Here is a 25,339-nt window from a genome sequence, read left to right as displayed (position 1 = left end):
TCAAGGCAGGTGGGTTTTTAGATCTACACTACCAACGTTTCCCGAGTGGAGCCCAGGAATTTTACGTTAAAGCAAACTCTCGTGCCTCAATACAACGCACGACCCCGAGAGCTGCCTTTTTCTTTCGGGAAGACGGTTCTAGGACTAAACCACCAACTTTTCGTCAAGAGGAGCTTGAGGTTGGATTTTCTAAATCTAAACTAAAAAGAAAACAGAGTCTGAACCGAGCGCTTACGGTGTCAGAGTCTTTTTAAGCTAAAAAACCTATTGCTATGAAGGCCGCTGTTTTTTGGAAGCAGAAGAGCAGGAGCAGAGCAGAGCGAGAACACACGGCACCACACCAGCAGCAGAAGAACCAAAAAGACCCAGAGAGCACGAGATAGAGGGTGGGATTTCTCTGCAGATTTCCCTGTTTTACTCTTCTGATAACAACAGATCCTTTGATAAACGTTCCAGAGTTTCCCTTATTTTGCCCGAGGGGCAACACAAGGAGCTTGAAGTTGTGTTCATACATCATGGGGTCTAAAGGGACACATGTTCTTTGTATTCCTCCAATGTTTCTCCACGAGGAGACATGTTTAAGCATTCAATTTACTACATAAAAGTGTATATAATGTAACCAGTTAGCCCTATGGTAAGACATTTTAAGGCACATAATCTTAACACATAAGAAAATCTAAAGTAAGCAATTTACTTTCACACAAGCAGTTATAAAGAAACCAATTTTCTTTATCCTAAAATATATGTAAGCATTGAAGAAGTTATAAGGTAAACAATTTACCTTATCATAAAATATACGTAAGCATTAAGGAAGTTATAAGGTAATCAATTTACCTTATCTTAGGATATACTTGATACACAATAAGTTATAAAGAAACCAATTTTCTTTATCATAAGAGATACACAAAAAGTTATAAAGAAACCAATTTTCTTTATCATAAGAGATAAGATACACAATATATATGGTGACCTTGTTGAAAGCATGGTGTCACAGCATGATTCTGGAGTGATTCTGGAACGGCTAGGTGCATCAATATAGTGAGTCCTATCGGGACACACGTCAAACTTTGTACACATTTGTTACTAGGCCTACTCAGCTTAATATATATGTAAGGGATAATGTATAGAACGCCGGTCATTATCGGGAAAATAAGCCCCGACAGGGCGAACAGTACACCGACCGACGCGCAGCGAAGGCGTCTTGCTTCGCCCTGAAGGGGCTTATTTTCGAAAATGACCGGCGATGTTCTATACATGATCCCGCTTATTACACGGCTACTTGCCAAAACTAAAAAAATAACTTTACATGGTGCGCCTTTTTACAATTTATTCGTTACCAGCATTCATTCATCATTTTTTCACAATGTCTTGTTTTTAAAAGATTTACGATGACTTTATGCTCTGTAAGGTTAGGTGACCTTGGGTGGCTTGAAAGGCGCCTCTAAATTAAATGTATTATTATTATTATTCGTAGTGTTGATCAGCAGAGCAATAATAAATTGTCCGCAAAGACGGTGACGTCGCTTGGCAACAGAAGACACTGGGGTTAACAAGTCACCGGACTAGCTACCAAAGTGAACGGAGTGTTCCACGGCATTGAGAAGACCTGTGTAAAAAAGGCCTTTAATATTTCTGTTTATGGCATAGATTTTTCCTCAGATTAGGCCAATAAACCAATGATAAAAATAAAAATTAAAACGCTCGATCAAAGGCCCGGCCCGACCCGGCCCGAGGATAGTGGTGGGAAATATCGGAGAAGGATGCACTTATTGGCCCTCATTTATCAAACGAGCGTACGACAGAAAACGTGCGTAAAATGGACGTACGCTCATTTCAACGTTGAGCTTGGAATTTATCAATTTGAACGTGAGCGCAGGCTGCGATGAAATCTCACGTCAGGTCTGAGCTCGTGTACGCAAGTTTTTTTGGCGCAACATACGGGTATTTCAATGATGAATAGTGCAGCACAAGTAGCCCATGTTGAACATCTGTAATAATTACTAAATAAATTGGAATTAGCCCAGCCGTTCAAACAATTACAATCAAGTCAGGCCTAATTAAAAACAGTATTGCTATGAAAATAATTAAAATAAAGGAGCTTTGCCAAATAGGTGGTCGTGTCTCAGCGATGGCAGATCTGGCTCTGTTAGAGGACCTCAACGCACGTCTAAGACGAGAGAGTTTTTCGAGACCGCGCCGATTTTTTTATGGAGAGCGATGAATGGCTCTTGAGTCGTTTTCGTCTCCCAAGGCATCTCCTGATGGAGCTATGCAATGCTTTGGAGCCACAGTTAAGGCGAGAAACTAGGCGATCAAACGCAATACCTGTGCCAGTGGGTTTGCTCTACCTTGGGGTTTTTAGCCACCGGGATCTTGCAGCGGGAGATCGGGGACAGGTCTGCTATTTCCCAGCCAACTATTAGCCGAACCATGCCAGCAGTTTTGGCAGCTATAATGTCCCTCTCCGAACGTTATATTAAATTCCCATATAATAACGATCAGCAAACTGGAATCAAACGGGATTTTTATGCTATTGCTAAGTTTCCAAATGTGATTGGTGCGGTTGATTGTACCCATGTGCGTAGGAACCATCTATTAATGAATACGCGTACATCAACCGCAAAAGCTACCATTCAGTTAATGTTCAGATTATTTGCGATGCCAGAATGTCAATCCTGAACATGGTAGCCCGATGGCCTGGGGGCACGCACGATTCTTTTATTTTCCAAAATAGCAACGTTGGGCATCGTCTACATCAGGGCGCACTACATGGTCAGAGTCATCTTGGTGAGTTACGCTGCAGTCGCACTCCACCGGCCTCCTCCCGTTTCTTGCTTGGCCCGCTTCACAGCCGCAACACGTTTTTTGGTGCTGAGCTTCATGTCGGACCATTTTTTCTTCACCTTATTCGGAATTAAATAACTTTAACGCAATGCAAACAATAGCATATATGTGAAATGTTTTAAGCTGGATAACAGAAATTTTACATTTAATTTATTATTTAATTAATTTAATGAACAAACCTTTTTTCCGTAGCCCGACGAACATTGGAAACACTACTCACTGCAACAGTTATTTCCTTCCATATAGCATTCTTTTGCTGGCCTTTGATGCCAGCTTTTAGGCTAACAAACAAAACCAGACGGTTCGCATCCACCAGTGACCCGAGCGTCTCCATTTCGGTCTCGGAAAAATTCCTCTATTTTTTTTTTTACCGTTGGACGTTTCTCCATGTCGTTAAAGTTAGGGGCGAGACTTCTGAAGACGTGCTTTTATATGGGCGTGTTACGTTAATTACGATCGATCTCAGCCGCCGTATTTATCAACACCAAGATCCTTCGTACGCTGGGATTGGTGTGATACGAAAGTTTCGTGAATCTCACGTGGGTCCTATCGTAAGGTGAATCATGCGTTCAGATTTGCGCTCATTTCTACGTTTGATAAATGAGGGCCATTGTGCAGCAGGACGCAGGGTGCAAGTGCAGTTGGAAGTGGTCATGGCTAAAATTAGAAGCCACGACTGAGGTGAATACAGTGAAGCATAACTTTCCACTGTCTGACTTTTTCAAAAGAATTGAGAAAAAATGATGTGCTAAATGCACACACTGCATTAAAGAAATGAATTATGCCAGCAGGGGTGTACATGCCCTGTAAGCACACTGTAAGGCAGACATTCATCGGAGGAAAGTGACAACAACAATAACTACACAAAGTGTTGCACAGCTTCTCCGAAACCCTCTTCCAGAAACCCCCTAAGCAGCAGATAAGATCAGGGACAGTGCCAGGCCTATACTGCCAGTACCTGTACCTGTGATCGCATATCTAATGCAGAGGTGTGTGTTTGTGTGTGTGTGAAAATAAATTAACTTAGTTTAAAAAGGCACTTTAACTGAGTGACTAATATATTTTTTATCTTTCTAGACATATAGCATAGGCCTTCTCATGATAATAGGACATCATGCCGTCATGTTTTTTCCGACTTCGGGTAGCTCTCTTTTTTTGTCATACATGTGTTTGCATCCCTGATATAGTCAGTTGGTAATAGTTAGCAGGTTACATCCTAACCTAAAGCCAGTTATGTCAGCAGGTGCTCGAGTGTGGAAGCCACCAACAGTCAGACAGGGGTCTCTACAACAGCCCAGTACGTCAGATGCAGTGTCTGTACAGGTATAAAACAGCACACATCACCTTCAGCAGCCTTACCATGTCCTGTCCTCTATGGTACGAGACCTGCTTCATGTCCGTGTGACAGCAGACTCATGGATTAAGGGTATTAATGACACCAGCACGATGTATAACCTTAGACGTATTGTTGCTAGGAGGTAAGGTGTGTCCTACCCACATTAATAAAACAGGGAGTACTCCTAACTAGAGGTTCTGTCTGTCAGAGTCTCTCAGGGCAGGGGCTGGAGTGACCAGGAGGTCTCTGGAGGGCCCACTCCTTCTCATCCAGAGATCGACCCCCCCGGAGGAGGAGTAGAGAGGGGCTCTGCAGTCCAGGAGGAGGTCTCCTTGGGTTAGCTCTGATCCCACCACCGCTTCCCTGCAATAACACCTGGTTGTGCACGTATAGTCTAACTGTGTGTGTGTGTGTGTGTGTGTGTGTGTGTGTGTGTGTGTGTCTGTGTGTGTGTGTGTGTGTGTGTGTGTGTGTGTGTCAGTTCTCCATGAACATGTGAAGGACTCAAGTGTTTATTCAAGAGAGACGAACCTGAGAAAAGTTCTCAGAGTTAACTACCAAGAACCGGAAGTACCTAAGGATGACGACTACTTCTGTAAGAGCTCTCACACACACACTCACTCACTCACTCACTCACTCACTCACTCACTCACTCACTCACTCACTCACTCACTCACTCACTCACTCACTCACTCACTCACTCACTCACTCACTCACTCACTCACTCACTCACTCACTCACTCACTCACTCACTCACTCACTCACTCACTCACTCACTCACTCACTCACTCACTCACTCACTCACTCACTCACTCACTCACTCACTCACTCACTCACTCACTCACTCACTCACTCACTCACTCACTCACTCACTCACTCACTCACTCACTCACTCACTCACTCACCAATTTTTAATCTTCCTGTTTCTGTCTATTTAATATAGATTTGTAGCTGAAGCTCTTAACGTAATAAATAAATGAACTCTCTCCAGTCTGTGATGAGTGTAGGACTTTCTTCCTCGAAGAGTGCCAGGTCCACGGTCCTATCGTCTTCATGGCTGATCGCCCCGTTGCTGTCGGAGAGAAAGACAGAGCCAAGAAGACGCTGCCCGCTGGGTTTGAGGTATATGTCGTGCTTTAACACAACAAAGTTCTCCCCGTCCAATGAGACAGTATAACATTCATTGTTTAATACATTGCCCAGCTAATGTAAACACAGTAATGTTAACAGTTATATTGCCAAAGCAGATGGATATATCTCTCTCCCCCAATGGTTCTTCTTCCTGAATCGTGCTTTCCGTCTATCTCTCCCTCTCTCCCCCCATTTCCTAGCCTGGCTCCGCCCGCCTAAGTACGTCCGCTCAATTTGAATTTCCCTTCAGTACTAGGTCTGGACCTGCTGTATGTAATTTGGTTTTCTGGGGCCGCCACAGCGGCGCCCAATCAGCGAACAGGGCGTGTCTGAGAACAATGACGATAAAGTTGTGCGCCAGTTTGAGTTGTTGTTGTAGGTCGGTAGTTGATTTACAATGTGCAATTTTTCCCTGATAAATTAAATTTGACGAACAAAACCTGCAGCTGTCGTTGACGGACATTTTCGTGCAGACGCGCAAGGTGTTTGGTTTGTGTACAACCTGCGCGTGATTCCCGGCGCATGACATACGTCACAACCAAACGTTAGCGATTGGTTATGGCAGATCCAGAGTGGCACTGGGCAGATCCAATCATTTTAAACTTCAACAGACACCCGCCTTCAAGTGAGTTAACGTTTGTCAATTGATTAGGTCCAGACTCTCTGTACAAATGAAATGAAGTGAAGTACGAGAGTCTGGTAGAACCAGGCTACCCATTTCCCTCTATCTGCCTCTCTTTGTGACTCCCTGTCTGAACTCCCCCTGTCCCCACCCCCTCTTTCCTCCCTCCCTCTTCCTGTCTAAATCTCTCTCTTTCTCACTTTTTTCCCAACTACACATCTCCATTCATTTCTTATCAGGGCTCCAGACTTTTTCCTTGGGTGCACTGGTGCGCCTAAAGTTTTAATTTGGGTGCACCAGCACGTATTTATGGTGCACCCAAGTTTTGAGTTGTTGACGGGGGGGGGGGGGGGGGGGGGGTTGGACCGTGCCTGCCTTGCGCTGAGTTGTTGACGGGGGGGGGGGGGGGGGGCAACCGGGCAACTGCACCGGTTGCACCGTCGATATTTACGCCACTGATTAATAATATTTTGACCATTAAATAAATGCCGAATCTGTATCTCTCATAAAGAATATCGTCAGACAATGCCAAGGGATCGGTTCTGTCCCGAAAAACCCTCTGTCTCTGGAGAGACGCCTGTACGATAAGTGCGCCGTGGTCCATGGGAACACCCACAAATGGTGACGCCATTATCGGAGGAGGGGCTAGGAAGCTGCGCACGCCGATATAAGTAGCCGATCTCCGGGTAGACGCGTTGAAAAGCTGCTCCTGACCAGGTTTGGTTGCGAGCGTAAGTCACCATGGTGATACAGCGACGCTTAAAGAGATCGACTTTCATGGTCCAGCTAACCCAGGCTTTCAGCTCAACATACCTCGCTAACCCTCTAAGCGAGCTTCATAGTACAGGCCCCTGGATTGGGCTTCGCGGGTTTGTTTACCGGCATTGCTATTGTTACCGGTCTTGCGTGTTCCAACGGTTTATTAGGTATCTAATAAATCGCTGTCTAATCAATACTTAATTCACTGCCTCTTCCGTGGTTATTACAATATTATGAATAGACTGCTCTGTAAAAAAATAAAATAATAATAATTATACCAGATACATTTTCAGTCGCACTACCCCGAATTCTAGGCGCATGTGCGCCCAAATTAGGCGCACTCTGGAGCCCTGACTTATCATATCTTATCTTCCTCTCCCCCCCTCCATCTCACCACCTCTCTTCCTCTCTCCATTCCTCTCACCTCTCTTTGTCTCTCCCTGCCTCATTCTCTCTACATCTCTCTTCTCCATGTGTCTCCATCTCGCTCTCCTCTACCTCTCTTGTATTCTATCTCTCCTCCCTCCTCCACCCCTCCCTCCCTCTATGTATTCCTCTCACTCTACGACTCTCCTCCTCTCTCCGTCTCTGTCTCATGTGGGGTAGATCAGAGATTCTGGGATCCCTGGGGCCGGTCTAGGGGTGTTTTACTGTGGAGACGGTGGCCTTCCCATTGGAACACACTTTGGACCCTACGAAGGACACAGGACCGATGAAGAGGGAGCCCTGGAGAGTGGATACTCCTGGGAGGTCAGTGTGTTTGTATTCATTTATTTTGATCTAGTCTTGTGTGTGTGCTTGTGTGTTTATTGGATGGCATAGAGTCTGATTAACACATTTCTCCAGATCTACAAGAGCAGACACAGTGATTACATTGATGCAAAGAGAGAGACACTTTCTAACTGGATGAGGTAGGACCCTATTCACTTTTATACCATCTACTGCATGAATAATGTTCACAATTTTCTTACTTGCATTCCTTGATTGATAACATTTATATTTCTCCATGTCTGTTATCTGATTAGATCCACAATATTTTCTGTGTTGCTATGACATATGCAGAAGATACACTGTAAAGGTGTGTTGACGTACCTGTCTGTGTGTTAGGTACGTCAATTGTGCTCGTAATGAAGAGGAACAGAACCTAATAGCGTTTCAGTACAAAGGAGGGATTCTGTATCGCTCCTGTGGCCTCGTGACTTCAGGAGCAGAGCTCTTGGTCTGGTATGGGGACGAATACGCCAGACATCTGGGAATCGGATTTGATCGACTGTGGAACAACAAGAGCTCTACTAAAGGTCTGCCTTCAAGTCTGTCTTTCTGTCAGGGTTTGGTTTCTATGCGGCACTTCATGACCACATCTCATTTTAATTCAAAAGAGCTTGGACAATAAACATCTACGGTACATTAACAAAGCAGTCAAGAAATTATACAGGAAATGGTAAAGTTTTAACATAAATTTAAATATAATAAACAAAAAATATTCTTACTTGGAAAAATGTGTAAATGCAAAATGTACAGTACCATGGAGGTTTCAAAAAACTATCTAACTATCTAAGCCCCAAAGCCTAAAGCACCTGACTCTGGCCAGGTGAGGCTGCTTAAACCAGCCATCAGCAGCACTCTCAAAAATAAAATACATATGACTCTCTCTTTCTCCTAGGAGGGAGATCCCAGCTGACACCAGCACAGGCTTTCCCCTGTCCCGAGTGTCCGTACTCCTACACGTCTCAGATCTTCCTCCACAAACACATGAAGAGGAGCCACAGCGACCTGTACGGCCGACTGCTGAGGAGTGGAGAAATCAAGGTGGAGCCTAGTCTCCTCCCATACGTCGCAGCCTCCTATCAAGAACCAATCGGAGCCTCCCGGGGAACCGTCCAAAGCACGAGCCAGATTCCAGCAGAAGGAGCCGGACGCCACAGATGTGAGAAGTGCAGTAAAACCTTTAGTCGCTCTGATAGTCTGAAGGTTCACCAGCGCATCCACATGGGAGAGAAATCATACCACTGTCAACAGTGTGGGAAAACATATAGTACATCTGGTGAACTCAAGAGACACCAGATCATCCACACGGGAGAGAAACCATACCAATGTAAACAGTGTGGGAAAACATTTAGTAGATCTTATCATCTGAAGAGACACCAGAGCATCCACACGGGAGAGAACCCATACCACTGTCAACAGTGTGGGAAAACATTTAGTAGATCTGGTAATCTGACGGTACACCAGCGTATCCACACGGGAGAGAAACCATACCACTGTCAACAGTGTGGGAAAACATTTAGTAGATCTAGTGATCTCAAGAGACACCAACAACTTCACAGAGGAGTCTCCATCCAAACAACCATGTGAAGAAACTAAATGGTTCCCAGACATGTGTTATTCAAATCGAATGGTTCTTGCTGTTATATGGTAAAAGGGCACATGAACGGTTAATTGTTTATCTTATCAACTTTATGTATTTATTTATATTCATGTCTGTATGAGTGAACTATTTTTCTTCTGAACATTTTTTGGGTAAAAACCTTCAGAGTAAGGTATCGTAGATCTGACGTCATTGTTATATTTATTACTTTTGTATGTATTTATGTATTTATCCTGTAGAAATTCAAATAAAATCAGATATGCAGTGTTGAGATGTCTGGTTTTGTCTGGATAGAATAGAAGCAGTCCGACATGTTGGTGAATTATATTTGATATGCTGTTATGTATAACGTAGAATTCAAAGGATGAGCTGAGGTCCCGTTACTGACCACCAGAGGGAACCACAGCTCCACGAAGATGTTCCCCTTCCCCGGATTCAGTGACATTTTGAATTAATTATTGATAATTATGTTTCAATCTTCCATTAATAATTACTATTCACCGTCCTTCAATGGAAGTGAGAAAAAAAGGATGTCTGATTCAAACCGTTGAAGAGGCCTGTGATTCGGTAGGCTAATACAGTGAACAAATGATGGATATATCAACCAGTGGCGGTGGGTCAATAGAGGGCGCTAAGGCGCCGCCCCTCCGTGAAATATTCACTTCAATATACAAAGCTGCAAACTTGTCGCTTTTCTGCGACAATCGCCGTTTTCTTGGTCTTTTTGGTCATTCACGTGAATTGTGTAGAACCGGAGAGTTTTGTTTTTTGGGGGGGGGGGGGGGGTCCAGAATTGCGAAAAATTATAAGTATAAAAAAAACATACAAACTGGTAAGCTTTTCCCACCATCGTATTGGTTTAAATTTAAATAAGCCATTTTTTTAAGCCAATCGTGAAAAGGCCGACAGTCGGCAGACTGGATCTGGCCCTCAAATTGTCTTGACCCCGGTGGAGGAGCTGTTAATAAACATAAATTCAGGGCGCCCTGGCATGGAGGGGGTACCTGGAGGTAGCCCATGGAAAGCCAAGAAGGCCACAATCCGGCCATAGAATGGTGCGGTAAAAGTGCAAACCCGCACGGTAACCGTACAGATTCCGTGCGGTTTGGCAAGAATTCCGTACGGATTCCGTACGGTTTTGAATGACTAATAGCCGCGGCTATTAGTCATTCACTCCGGCTATTAGTTATTCACTCCGGCTATTAGTTATTCACTCTGGCTATTAGTTATTCACTCCGGCTATTAGTTATTCACTCTGGCTATTAGTCATTCACTCCGGCTATTAGTTATTCACTCCGGCTATTAGTTATTCACTCTGGCTATTAGGTATGCAGAACGAGCCCCTCCCTCTTCTTTGCTTGACCACTAAGTTTGAAGGCTGTCTAACCAATCATTGAAGAGAAATACCAGACTAAAGTAACGCATTGTCGAGACTAGAGCTGCAGTGCCTCCATGTTTCGCCGTAACATAAAGCTGTGTTGTCTTTACTAGTTTCACTGCAATGTAATGACCACCACTAGCTAGTGGAAAATACATTTGTGTCTAGTACAGTGTTATGTTAGGCTATAATTGTGATGGCAGTGTGCGAAATAGCCGTCAATATTCGGGGGTGTCCACATCCCTCGATTGTTGCGTGTCCCCCGATCTAAATGTTCTCAATATGGCATTTCACTATTATATAAATATTCCGTTGCGGGGCTGTCCTGGGAGAGCCGTATACGCAGCGTGACAATGACTTTCCGAGCGGATCACGGGGGGCTCTTCAATCATTTATTGAGGGGGGAGCGACCAGAGAGTTCTGTACCCTCCTCATCGACCAAATACAGAACTTCTTTATATCTGAAGGTCCTGAGGGCAACACAACCCTGGCCCTGAACAGTGTTGGTAAGCTTTGAATTTAATTTATGGTATTGGGCGTTGCAATTTAGAGTTTTTAACATGCATTTAAAATGAGCAACAAACTTTAATAACCTTGTGCTTTTCCCCTTATCACAGCATTGCAGAAAGGACAGTACAGGCTGGTGGGGAAGATGATTGCCCTCTGCCTGGTGCAGGGGCAGGTCTCTCCGAGATTCCTATCACAGCGCCTCTACAGACAGGTTTGTAAGCTGTCCCCTCTTCCTGCCAAGCTCCAAAAGGCAAGTAAATGGTTAATGTTAATTGAAACCACTTTTTGGAGAAGTGTTTTTGTGTCAAGATACTGTGTGGTGTGCTCTATAGTGTACTGATGTTGAATTTCAATGTATGATTTATGTCATACACATATGTCAATGCATTCTTTACTGTTAGAAGATAATTTGTGCCATGAAAGTGCTTAGAAATCCCAAATAATGATTATTGTTCCTAATGTATGATATTAGATTGCAGATGCCACACATGTGGAAGGTGCCAGGGAGGCTATGGAGGAGGCCACAGACGAGCTCTCCCTCATGGGCTCCTTTTCTTTGTGCGGAGCCTCCCGCATAGGGATGAGCTGCTGGGGGCAGCCCTCAACTTCCTCACAGAGGGCCGTATTTTGACTGCTCTCAATCAGTAAGTGGAGCTTGGAATTGACTATTTAATGGACTGAGACCTTTGTGTTGGAGTGAAAAGTTATCATGGGTTCCAAAATAATCTGAATTTATATTAATTGAAAGGATTCCTTGTCTAATTGATTTTTATCTTCACATTATGTACAATGGAGTAGGCTGGAACAGGCTTCAGATCAACAGACCTTATATTTTCTATGATCTATTATCTCATTGATTTTACAGATTCAAAGAAGGGTTGGAGACCTTCGGGATTCTAGCTCTTTTGAGGATCCACCATGAGGAGCTCAAGGGGGTCTTCATGGACACACCTGAGCCGCTGCTGGCCTCCCGGTTGGAGTCCACATTCATGACGTCCTACCTGTCTGAGCCGGGCTCCAATCGGAGGAGGAAGGAGGCCAGGACCCTTATATATTGGAGGGACTGGCTGATCGAGGTGGAGGGTAAGGAAGTGTTTCTATCTACAACCCTTATCTATCTAATTGTTCTTTGTTAATATATGCTTATTCTGAATTTGATGCCAGCAACACAATTCAAAACAGGGGACCACCAAAGAGGAAAGCTGTAGAATGCTCAAAAAACAACAATGTTCAACTGTTTCAACATTAGTAACTGGTAACAGGTGATATTATCATGAATGGATATAAAAGGGGCATCCTGTAGAAGTTAAGTCTTCACAAACAATAATCGGTCACAAAACACAAAGGAAAAATACAAGACTGTTTACAGCTCTGCATGAATGAACAAATGCACACATGAAAAATATTTACTATTTGATTTGTGAACCTAGGCATACCTGTAAATACAGCACTGCATAGGGAATTATATTGAACCGATTGTGACAGAACCAGCATAACACATTTTATATTTTTTTCGAAAGAATGACACATTGATTTATTAGTGCACACTTAGGGTTAAACAAGGACTTTTGAACATTTCTATTGTGATCTGAGAAATGCAACATAAACCAACATAAAACATAACCTACATTTCTCTGCTGAGATTAATAAAGTATATCTTATCTTAACTAAGGACGACGAAAGATTGGCACATGTCAGGCAGTGTAAAATTCCTGTTAATGTTCACATGCGGTCGTTCTTACAAGTTATCTCTTATGTACTAACAGATGGAGATACGAGTCTCACCCTGGGGGCGGTTCTGGCGTTTGCCACGGGCCTCAAAAGGATTCCTGCTGTGGGTTTTCCCATCGGACCCCGGCTTGAATTCCTCCATGAGGAAGATGGACCGGCCCTTTTCCCCACGGCCAATACCTGTTCCCTGGTCCTCAGGCTACCGGTGTATCCGGAGTACAATCGATTTAAGGAGGCCATGGAGGAAGGAATAACCTCCTGTGGGAGTACCTTTGGCGTGGCCTAATTTGGTGCCCAACCCCATGGAAGGACGCTTGGAGTGCCCCCACACACACAGGGAAGGACGCTTGGAGTGCCCCACACACACACAGGGAAGGACGCTTGGAGTGCCCCACACACACACAGGGAAGGACGCTTGGAGTGCCCCACACACACACAGGGAAGGACGCTTGGAGTGCCCCCACACACACACACACACACACACACACACACACACAGGGAAGGACGCTTGGAGTGCCCCCACACACACACAGGGAAGGACGCTTGGAGTGCCCCACACACACACAGGGAAGGACGCTTGGAGTGCCCCCACACACACACAGGGAAGGACGCTTGGAGTGCCCCACACACACACAGGGAAGGACGCTTGGAGTGCCCCCACACACACACACAGGGAAGGACGCTTGGAGTGCCCCCACACACACACACACACACACACACAGGGAAGGACGCTTGGAGTGCCCCACACACACACAGGGAAGGACGCTTGGAGTGCCCCCACACACACACACACACACACACACACACACACACACAGGGAAGGACGCTTGGAGTGCCCCCACACACACACAGGGAAGGACGCTTGGAGTGCCCCACACACACACAGGGAAGGACGCTTGGAGTGCCCCCACACACACACAGGGAAGGACGCTTGGAGTGCCCCACACACACACAGGGAAGGACGCTTGGAGTGCCCCCACACACACACAGGGAAGGACGCTTGGAGTGCCCCACACACACACAGGGAAGGACGCTTGAAGTGCCCCCACACACACACACACAGGGAAGGACGCTTGGAGTGCCCCCACACACACACACACACACACACACACACAGGGAAGGACGCTTGGAGTGCCCCCACACACACACACACACACACACACACACACACACACACACCTTTTTTCCCACTCATGACCTGCACCTTGACGTGGTGAGTGGGCTTTCCACCAAGCCAGGTCAAACTATTGTGTTCCAGCCTCACTATGTTAAAGGTAAACAAAAACAAATGTCTGACTGCAACAAAGTGCTCTATCTCTGTAAAGTACAATGGGGAATTACAAAAGTCCTACATGGTTGAACTGTATCTTCCAAATGTTACAGACAGACTTCTCAGTGACTTGGCTGAATTCATTGGCTTGGCTGCGTTCTGTTCCTGTTGTGGTAATAAGAAGTAGAGCCCCCCCATCTTCATCTGCCTGCAGCTGCCTTCTCCGGGTCAACTTCGTCCTGAATGGGCTTCCTTCCAATCGGGCCCTGCTCCTCACATTAAGCAGAGCCCAGCTTTACCCAAGACGCAGATGTTTTTTTCACTGTTATCCCTCAATAAAGTTTCTTTGATGTGTTGTTAATCATGTATGACTAATAATGCCCTACTGTGTGAAAGGTGTGAAAACTTTGGGATAGCTTATGTTTACGTTGAGAAATATGTAGTAGGCCTACTGCTTAGAAATGAATTTTTATGAAGCTTGTTTATATGCTATTTCCCATGATGATAAATTAACATTTAATTGCTGTGAGTTGTGAAGATTATACAAATAAATAGTAAATGCGCTGAATCAGAATACTCTATCAAAACTTTAGTGATGGATTGTAAATGCCCTTACCGAAGTACTGTACAATAAGTGCAATTTGGAGGTACACTTGTATTTCACTTGAGTATTTAATTAAACCGACTTATCTCCAGATGTTTGCGATAAACTGGAGGATGACGGGAGAAAATCCTGAAAAATAAATGATTGAAGAGCCCCCCATGATCCGCTCGGAAAGTCATAGTCACGCTGATTACAGGTGTTTTTAAAATGCGTATACGGCTCTCACATGACAGCCACGCAACGGACACATCATCTTACATCATTTGATGTATTGCTGTATTAAACCAGCAAACCATCGCAAGGAAATGTAACAAAGCTGTAGCTGAAAGATTCATCCACAAACATCAGAATAGAAAAACACTGGCAGGGACCATTTTAGCGCATACTGCTGCCTATGCTTGTGGCAGTAATGCAATTCTGCTGAATTATTTGGAGGACTTATAGCCTACTTGTAGTGAGGTATTTTTAACAGTGCGGAATCTACAGCTGGTCACTTCACTGGCTAAGCAAAATGAATTATTGTGGATATGTAGGCTGTTAGTTGTGGTTGTTTGTGGTCTTAGTGAAACAGTCTTGCCTTGGAGTTGGAGAAGTTGGAGTGATTGTGTGAATGTGCGAGAGAGAGCGCATCTGCCGTGGTGATGTTGGGCTTGTTGTGGGCTTATATGTGATCAATGATGCATCTGTCTGATCGTATTAGCTGTAGATGGATGGTTAAATAATGTCACAAGATCGGTCCTACTGCAGGCTCTCATTTCCAAATGCACTGATTGTGTACCCGTCTCCGATATGCTATATAGGCCTACCTGGCATTTATTCAGTTCATGTTCTTCTGAGTGCGCAAGAACGGTGCTAATTATTGTCGTGTTTGCATTGTAATGCACAACTTTGCCCCTCCCTGTTATATAATAAGGTGCATCCCAACCACTTTAACCAATGCAGGCTCCTATTGCTTTACCAGTGTGCTTAAAGTGTGTGTGTGTGTGTGTGTGTGTGTGTGTGTGTGTGTGTGTGTGTGTGTGTGTGTGTGTGTCTGCGTGTTGTCATGTAGGCTATAGATATAGATTGATTGTCTGGGCTTGCTTGCATCCATGAAATATTGTAATGTTATGGCCTAGCTGGCTACTGCATATCGAGAACAATCTGGGGATGAGGGCATCCCCGAATAATGATGGGTATTTCGCACACTGCCATCTCAATGTATAGCCTAACATATACAAATATATCACTGTACTAGACACAAATATATTTTCCACTAGCTAGTGGTGGTCATTACATTGTAGTGAAACTAGTAAAGACAACACAGCCTTATGTTACGGCGAAACATGGAGGCACTGCAGCTCTAGTCTCGACAATGCGTTACTTTAGTCTGGTCTTTCTCTTCACTGATTGGTTAGACAGCCTTCAAACTTAGTGGTCAAGCAAAGAAGGGGAGGGGCTCGTTCTGCATACCTAATAGCCAGAGTGAATAACTAATAGCCGGAGTGAATAACTAATAGCCGGAGTGAATGACTAATAGCCGCGGCTATTAGTCATTCAAAACCGTAATTTAATCCGTACGGAATTCTTGCCAAACCGTACGGAATCCGTACGGAATCCGTACGGTTTTGCACTTTTACCGCGCCATTCTAGGTCCGGATTGTGGCCTTCTTGGCTTTCCATAGAGGGCCGTGGTCTGGGTGAGTCAGAGGAGCGTGGTTCTGGAGGGCGCTGGGGGCAGAGGGCCGTGGTCTGGGTGAGTCAGAGGAGCGTGGTTCTGGAGGGCGCTGGGGGCAGAGGGCCGTGGTCTGGGTGAGTCAGAGGAGCGTGGTTCTGGAGGGCGCTGGGGGCAGAGGGCCGTGGTCTGGGTGAGTCAGAGGAGCGTGGTTCTGGAGGGCGCTGGGGGCAGAGGGCCGTGGTCTGGGTGAGTCAGAGGAGCGTGGTTCTGGAGGGCGCTGGGGGCAGAGGGCCGTGGTCTGGGTGAGTCAGAGGAGCGTGGTTCTGGAGGGCGCTGGGGGCAGAGGGCCGTGGTCTGGGTGAGTCAGAGGAGCGTGGTTCTGGAGGGCGCTGGGGGCAGAGGGCCGTGGTCTGGGTGAGTCAGAGGAGCGTGGTTCTGGAGGGCGCTGGGGGCAGAGGGCCGGGACTGATATGGTTTAATATGAGAGGGAGGATTAAACCCACTGCTAGCTGGAGGAGGACCGGAAACAATACAGCATGAATGAGAGGTAGTAGGTCGGGAGGTAGACACACACACACACACACACACACACACACACACACACACACACACACACACACACACACACACACACACACACACACACACACACACACACACACACACACACACACACACACACACACCACCGAGATGCTGAGGGTGGTGGGATGAGGCCCTGGGTGGTTATGCTTTCTGAGTGTTGAAGTCACACGCCCCTCCATTGGAGAACTTCATTCAGACCAAAGACCCCATGGTTTGGATCTCGTAGAAGTCGGTTCCCCTGTGAACGCCAGGTGGTTCTGAGGTGGTTCTAAGGTGGTTCTTACCCTTCAACAATGTGTGGCCGACCTGGAAACGGACTCATGTGTTCACCCTAACAAACTTTGTCGAGATGAAGAAACGAGAAACAACGTCCTCTGGTGGTCGTACATGGTCATAGCAGAAACATTTTACGTTTTATTTGAGAAGAATCACATCTTATATAAAAGTTATCAGAGAAGATATAATTAGTGTATGTACATGTTAGGTTTAAGTACATGTTAGGACCTCAACACATGTAGTACACCATCTATCCTGACCCATGACCCTGTTTGTTTACAGTCAAGGACCAGGAAATCATATACATCAACACCATATCTAGTGACAGAGATTGAGTTTGTACAGAAATAATCACAAGCGTCTGATACAGAAACACGACAGAAATAACCATGTTACCGATAACAATATGACTACAAATGTGATCATTAAAATAGATATATTTATGTATATATATGTTAGTGGTGGGCATAGATTATTATTTTTAATCTAGATTAATTCCAAAATGAATCTAGATTAATCTAGAAAAAATGGCAAACAGCAAAAAATCTGTTTGTTTACCTTGACAGCGGTCAATTATACTGGGCAATGGTGATTTATCAAATCTAATTCACCGCCGGAAGTTGTGAAGTGCCCATGCAAGTGAACGGAGCATAAACAAAAATAATTGACAGCTGAACGTTGGGAAGGCCCATGCAAGTGAATGGAGCAGTCTACAGCATTGAGAAGAGCCGTGCAATAATCCATAATAATGTAAGGTTTAGAAGTTAAATATTTGAAAGTTGTAGAATAAATTAATGTAATTTATATTGGAGTTAATTTGTTAATCATTTACATATTTATGTTACACAATTATAACATATTTACATGTTTACATATTTAACACAGTCAGGATATTCTGTTGAATCTGCCTCTCTGATTCCCTCACGTTTACCTCAGTCTAAATTCTAGCTTCTGATTGGTTAGTTCAGTCACGTGATTGGTCCGAACAAGGAAGTGTTTGAAAATAGATTAACGGCGATATTTTTTTATCGCACGATAAAAGTTTTGCGTTAACGCAGCCGTTAACGCCGATAACGGCCCACCTCTAATATATATATATTTCTAAATGTAGAAGGAGATACATCTATGGTAGAATAATCGTTTATGAATATAACTGATATCAAAACGAGGCAGTAGATTAAAACTAATATTACCTACTTAATTTCCCCTGTGTGTGTGTGTCTGTGTGTGTGTGTGTGTGTGTGTGTGTGTGTGTGTGTGTGTGTGTGTGTGTGTGTGTGTGTGTGTGTGTGTGTGCGTGCGTGCGTGTGTGTGTGTTAATGTCTGTGTCTGTGTGGTGTTTGTCTTATTGTCTGTGTTAATGTCTGTGTACGTGCTCGTGCTTGCTCGTGTGTTTGTGTGTGTGTGTGTGCGTGTGTCAATGTCTGTGTTTGTGTGTGTGTGTGTGTTGGGGGGGGTTCTGACCTTGAAGACCACCCCAGCGATGGTGGTTCCCGTCTTTCTTGCGGTCGGAGGCCTGAAGCCACGCGGAGCCAGACTAGCCTCCAGATCTACGTTCCTACACGCACACGCACGCACGCACGCACGCACGCACGCACGCACGCACGCACACACACACACACACACACACACACACACACAAACACACAAGCAAACACGTTCACAGACATTAACACAAACACACACACACTCACACAGACATTAACACACATACTTTCGCACACACACACACACACACACACACTGTGGCAACCCGGCACGTTGAGCGCACCAACTCCTCCCAAACAGGACACCATTTCGTTGGTGAAAAGCCACAAAAAGGCATATTTAATTACAGAACATAAAAGTCTCTCCAAAACACAAATAACGTAAACCTTGAGGAATCAACGGTCCCCTCCTTCGTGGGTGGAATCCCGTCACCCACGAGGACCGGTCTCTCCGTGCAGGAGCTCCAAGGCTGGGAGAGCCCCGAATGAGTGGAGAAGCAGGCTATTTAAGCCCTGCTTCTCCACTTGTTCTTCAGGTGCTCTCAATATCCTTAATTGGCCTGGGCCGGGTTGCCACAACACACACACACACACACACACACACACACACACACACACACACACACACACACACACACACACACACACACACACACACACACACACACAGACACAAAAACACACACACACACACACACACACAAATATGACTTTTGCAGGAAAGTCAGCACAAAAGCATCAAACCACCTCTCGACTCGGAGACGAGTTGACGTGTGTCAGATCCCAGTGACTGTCCTTAGCGTCCTAACCCCAACCCTGACCCTGACCCTAACCCTGACCCTAACCCTGACCCTAACCCTGACCCTGACCCTGACCCTGACCTGCGAGTGTTCACCGCCGCGCTGCTCAACATCGTGTCAGCCTTTGACGGATGACCTCACCCGGGACCAGGACCGGAGCGGGTCTGACGCCCCGTGCCCACTACCTCCGTCCGTTGACTGATCCCCATTGACTTTGAATGGGGACGGACGCGCAATGCATTGTGGATCCGTCCGTTCCGTTGGAGCCTTCGGCTCCGTCAAGAAGTTGAACAATTTTCAACTTTTTCGGCAGCGACGGATCCGTCATCCAATCAGATCACGTATGCAAATTTAAGCACTGTGACGCGACTCGGGCTCTGACGATACTGGAAAGCGGGAAAGCGGGTCATCTTGCATCCCAACAAGCAGGAAGAAGCGGGAAGAACCCGGCGAAGCGATTTGATTGGCTGACGGATGCCTCTGTAAAGACTACTCCCCCATCAGTCAGCCACGCCTTCCCACGTCCGTTGACTGACGGTGCAGTGGGCATGTAGCGTGAGCGAGATCAGGAGCGGAGCGGGTCTGAGCGAGAACCAGGAGCGGAGCGGGTCTGAGAGAGAACCAGGAGCGGAGCGGGTCTGAGAGAGAACCAGGAGCGGGTCTGAGAGAGAACCAGGAGCGGAGCGGGTCTGAGAGAGAACCAGGAGCGGGTCTGAGAGAGAACCAGGAGCGGAGCGGGTCTGAGAGAGAACCAGGAGCGGGTCTGAGAGAGAACCAGGAGCGGGTCTGAGAGAGAACCAGGAGCGGGTCTGAGAGAGAACCAGGAGCGGGTCTGAGAGAGAACCAGGAGCGGGTCTGAGAGAGACCAGGAGCGGGTCTGAGCGAGGACCAGGAGCGGGTCTGAGCGAGGACCAGGAGCGGGTCTGAGCGAGGTGTCCCCGACAGTGCTTGGTTTTGCCCTCTTTCCTTTTGATGTGAAAATGCGTTTGTGTACAATCTCAAACTCAAACAATCATTCACTTGTTCTGATATTTATGTAAGGAATAATCACCGAGAGGCCGGGCAATAAACAGTTTGATATGCCCGGCTCGTGGACGGTAACCGCGAGCCGGGCATATCAAACTGTTTATTGCCCTGCCTTGAGGTGATTATTCCGTTTATTCTACTTCGCGCCGGCCAACATAATAAAACAATTCATATACTTTAATAATTAGCCTTTTTCTTATTCGTATTGCATGCTTATTAAATGTATGCTCTGTTTAATTTCATCTCCCTCGAAAAGTAGTTCCCTTTAGAACTACGGTAAATAACGTTAGCTCAACTGTAGGTAACGCGTTTCTATAGCAACCACACAAGGCTGGATCTGATCTCAATAGTTTAACAACGTAGTTGTTACATTCGTATCAAGTCAGCTTTAATGACGATCGATCAAACATGCACTCCTTGGTTTATTTTTTACAACGGACCTCATGTTTGAAATGTATGTGATAGAAAACGATACAAGCGGCGTATTGATCTACTGTGCTCAGTCAGCAGCAAGTAGAACCGACAAGTCAGCGGGCAATATGCCGGATTAATGCACCCCTCCCAGCCAATCAGAATCGAGCATTCTTAAATGAAGTAGAATAAACCGATTTAATCTCTCTCTCTCTCTCTCTCTCTCTCTCTCTCTCTCTCTCTCTCTCTCTCTCTCTCTCTCTCTCTCTCTCTCTCTCTCTCTCTCTCTTCCTCTCTCCCTCTCTCCCTCTCTCTCTCTCTCTCTCTCTCGTGTTAAGTGGGTCAATAAGTGCTTCGATTCTACTTACAGTCAGAGCCTTCAACAATGAAGATGTACACCAAAAGTGCAAAAATCCTTAGAGTAAATATAAAACAAAATCATGAAATAACTACAGCAACAGCTTTTAAGTGTTGTATTATGAAGACAAGACATAGCGATGGATAGAGGATATCTCTCAGATAGCACTTGTTCTGATACCATTATGTCTGCACATTATCCTATTGCACTCCTACCATCCAGGGATGGTAGGAGTGCAATAGGAGCTTCTCCAGGTTCCCTGATATTAGAGGAGGTTTCCCTGCCCTTTTGGGGGCTAGGGTCAGGGGGCGTCCTTTAAGAAGCGGCCCGCAAAGCCCTTCAGATCTCTGGTCCAGGGCGTTCTAAACTGTTTGACCTGATGGGGATGTGGTGTTTCAAGGCTGCTCGGACGGCCGGGGAGTTTCCCCCACAGAGCCATCCCCCCAAATACAGACATGTTGCCATGGCTGAGAATATATTGTGAAATACACTCAATAATCATTCTGATGACATGGGAAAAAAAACAATACTACGCACACACAGACACACACAGACACACACACACACACACACACACACACACACACACACACACACACAAATATTAAATAAATATTTTACTTTAGATAAAATTAGTATGGACTGAATTGAGAATAGTGTTAGTCTGCAAGTGTCCCTCACAGCTTGCAGAACAGCAAAGGTGTGTGTGTGTGTGTGTGTGTGTGTGTGTGTGTGTGTGTGTGTGTGTGTGTGTGTGTGTGTGTGTGTGTGTGTGTGTGTGTGTGTGTGTGTGTGTGTGTGTGTGAACATAACCTTTTTTCATGAGGCCTTGTTCCTAGGATAAGTACATTTACGTTTCACTCGTCCAGGCAGAAAGTCACTTTTCAGAGTAAAAAGTCGTCATTTTACAGTAGTAATCATTTTTCATGTTGTTTACGAACGGAGATTGATGAATTCAGACGAACAAACAGTTGCAATAATTCACACCAGGTCAACCACATCACTAAAACAGCCATATCCCTCCTCTTAATCACACCACCTCAGAGCAATAACTGACCACCTCAGAGCAATAAATCACCCACACTCTTCCCGATTCCCAATGCAATATTCCCTCTGTGAGCCAAACCCTCTCCCTGTGATTGGACGACACTGTGGATCAGAGTGAGCGTACGCCCCCCCCAGCCCCAGGTTGGTTTTCAAGTCTAATGAGAACCCTTCGTCCCTCTCTCTCAATCTCTCTCCCACTCTCTCCCTCTCCCTCTCCCTCTCCCTCTCTCTCTCTCTCTCTCTCTCTCTCTCTCTCTCTCTCTCTCTCTCTCTCTCTCTCTCTCTCTCAGAGGCTTCATCAGCCCCTTTTTCCGCTGTGTCTTTTGTATTTGCACAATTAGAACAATGATACAAGTCAGTGCGACACAGTCCTGCAGAGAAAAAGGAACAAAAACCAGCTCGCAGACGTTGCGCTTGTGGGATTGTGAAACACCAGCTAAGGGAAATCACGAGTCAGCCTCTTCTTCAACGTATCCTGTCTGCAACACAACAAAAAAGTTTCAATTTCATGTGGCCTTGTTCCTGGGAAAAGTACATTTTAAATTCCGAGTAAAAAGTCTTCATTTTACAATAGTAATAATTGTTCATGTTGTTTGCGAACGGAGAATGCAGAATTCAGGTGAACAAACAGTTGCAATCATTCACACCATGTCAACCACATCACTAAAACAGCCATATCCCTGCTCTCAATCACACCACCTCTGAGCAATAACTGTTTAAATCCTCTCACTCACATGCTCATCGTACACACGCTCACACACACTCTTTCTCACACACAACTTACACACACACTCTTCCCAGTTCCCGATTCCCAATGCAATATTCCCTCTGGGAGCCCAACCCTCTCCCTGTGAATGGAAGACACTGAGAATCAGAGTGAGCGTACGTTAACCTGCTGACCACTGATAGGTCAACAAGCAACATTTGTGCAGCCTCCCCCAGCCCCAGGTTGGTTTTCAAGTCTAATGGGAACTCACTCTCTCTCTCTCTCTCTCTCTCTCTCTCTCTCTCTCTCTCTCTCTCTCTCTCTCTCTCTCTCTCTCTCTCTCTCTCTCTCATTCTACTTAAAGTCAGAGCCTTCAACGATGAAGATGTACACCAAAAGAGCAAAAATCCTTTAAGTTCATATAAAACAAAATCATGAAATAACTAAAGCAACCCAAGCGATGGATAGAGGATATCTCTCAGATAGCACTTGTTATGCTATCATTACGTCTGCACATTATTATGGCTCCTATTGCACTCCTACCATCCCTGGAGAGGGATCCCTCTTCTGGGTTCCTTCTCAAGGTTCCCTGATAGTAGGGGGGGTTTCCCTGCCCTTTGGGGGGCTAGGGTCAGGATCGTCCTTTAAGAAGCGGCCTGCGAAGCCCTTCAGATCTCTGGTCCAGGGCGTTCTAAACTGATGACCTGATGGGGATGTGGTGTTTCAAGGCTGCTCGGACGGCCGGGGATCCATCCCCCCAAATACAGACATGTTGCCATGGCTGAGAATATATTGTGAAATACACTCAATAAGTTCTGATGACATGTACACAAAACACAAAACTACACACACACACACACACACACACACACACACACACACACACACACACACACACACACACACACACACACACACACACACACACACACACACACACACACACACACACACACACACACATGTAACAAGTCTCTCTCTCTCTCTCTCTCTCTCTCTCTCTCTCTCTCTCTCTCTCTCTCTCTCTCTCTCTCTCTCTCTCTCTCTCTCTCTCTCTCTCAGAGGCGTCATCAGACCCTTTTTCCTCTGTGTCTTTTGTATTTGTATTTTGTTTCTAGCCCAGCAGAGAAACAGGAACAAAAACCAGCTCGCAGACGTTGCGCTTGGTGGGATTGTAAAACACCAGCTAAGGGAAATCACGAGTCAGCCTCTTCTTCAACGTATCCTTTCTGCAACACAACAAAACAGTGACAATTAAGATTCACATGAGTACCATCAAAAGCAGAGAGTGCTGGAGGTGTTTCAAGACATTACAGTCGGGCTGTGCAATTAATCAAATTTTGACCACGATTTCGATTCTTGTGTCTAACGATCTCCAAATTAATAAAATCGAGTTGGAACTATTCTTTGGGATCTTTCCGTTGTCTGTGAGGTCTTGTGAAAGACACGCACATGCCCAATTCAGTCCCTCCCCCAGAGCGTTCAACACGGCCCCGTGAGCTGTGTGTGTGTGGTGACCTTATTCAGAAAACAGCGAGCAGGATGGCAGAGGAAGGACAGCCGTGTTTACTCGATAAAAAGGGTAGAAACGATCTCTCTAATATGGCAACACTTCGGATTCGAAGAAGCCGACGAGGCACAGGCCCACCGAATGTGCAAAATGTGCTACAATGTTATATCTGCACCCCTCGGAAACACGACAAACTTGTTTAACCACTTAAGGCCCCGTCCACACTAACCCGGATAAATCTACAAATGCATTAACATTTATCCGTTTAGCCCTTCCGTCCACACTAAAACTGAAAATTCCGACACTGAAAGCGATCGCTGAGGTGGATGAATGTGAAAACGCTGGGTTTGCGTTGTAGTGTGGACAGGGGATGCAAAATATTCCGAAAACTATATAAAAAACGATTGTGTGGATAGGATCGTTTTCATTGAGGATGTGCGTTTTTACATTTACCCGGGTTAGTGTGGACGGGGCCTGAGACGCTTACGACGAATTTGCAACGAAACAAAAACACAAGACCACAACCCCGACCACAGCAGGACAGACGTCGATTGCAACCGATTGTTCTGTCATATTTAATTTTCTAGCATATTTATTTTATTAATTGAAAGTTTTATAGCAATGACAGAACAGCTGGTTACATATTTATTTGTACATTATTTTCAATTTGAACATTTTCCATTTTTTTATTGGAACAGTTTGTGTACTGTGAAAGAATTTTGAAAACTCAGTTACCATAATTTTTTCCAAAATCGAGCATCCCTACCTTCTACAGAGTGTCCCCAGGTGGAGGAGGGTCCTCAGACACACTGACACACCTCCACACCTTCTGGTCCTCCTTCACCCAGGAGGACCTCCTCCCGGGGGTGGGGTTAGGGTGGTGGCGGTCCCCAGTGGGGGCTACGGTGTCTCTGCGTCGGTTG

General features: G+C 45.6%; 2 protein-coding genes across 3 annotated transcripts; both read left to right on the top strand.

The window, feature by feature from the left end:
* Positions 1 to 4,204: 4,204 nt before the first annotated feature.
* Positions 4,205 to 9,589, top strand: LOC130378831 (histone-lysine N-methyltransferase PRDM9-like). Its single transcript, XM_056585440.1, has 8 exons — positions 4,205 to 4,221; positions 4,404 to 4,516; positions 4,662 to 4,775; positions 5,172 to 5,302; positions 7,299 to 7,442; positions 7,539 to 7,603; positions 7,800 to 7,990; positions 8,356 to 9,589. The coding sequence occupies exons 1-8, from the start codon at positions 4,205 to 4,207 to the stop codon at positions 9,045 to 9,047; spliced, it is 1,467 nt and encodes a 488-aa protein (XP_056441415.1). The 3' UTR covers positions 9,048 to 9,589.
* Positions 9,590 to 10,841: 1,252 nt separating this feature from the next.
* Positions 10,842 to 13,192, top strand: LOC130378832 (G2/M phase-specific E3 ubiquitin-protein ligase-like). 2 transcript variants are annotated; one of them, XM_056585442.1, is made up of 4 exons: positions 10,842 to 10,944; positions 11,056 to 11,592; positions 11,814 to 12,031; positions 12,715 to 13,192. In XM_056585442.1, the coding sequence occupies exons 2-4, from the start codon at positions 11,411 to 11,413 to the stop codon at positions 12,963 to 12,965; spliced, it is 651 nt and encodes a 216-aa protein (XP_056441417.1). In that variant the 5' UTR covers positions 10,842 to 10,944; positions 11,056 to 11,410; the 3' UTR covers positions 12,966 to 13,192. The 2 variants fall into 2 exon arrangements, with proteins under 2 accessions (XP_056441417.1, XP_056441416.1); XM_056585441.1 differs by having other exon boundaries at positions 10,842 to 11,592.
* Positions 13,193 to 25,339: the final 12,147 nt, after the last annotated feature.

This window comes from Gadus chalcogrammus, unplaced genomic scaffold (assembly GCF_026213295.1).
Source record: "Gadus chalcogrammus isolate NIFS_2021 unplaced genomic scaffold, NIFS_Gcha_1.0 GACHA104, whole genome shotgun sequence".
Taxonomy (NCBI): Eukaryota; Metazoa; Chordata; class Actinopteri; order Gadiformes; family Gadidae; genus Gadus; species Gadus chalcogrammus.
Note: the sequence above shows the minus strand (reverse complement) of the source record. Positions and strands in the feature narration are given on the sequence as shown.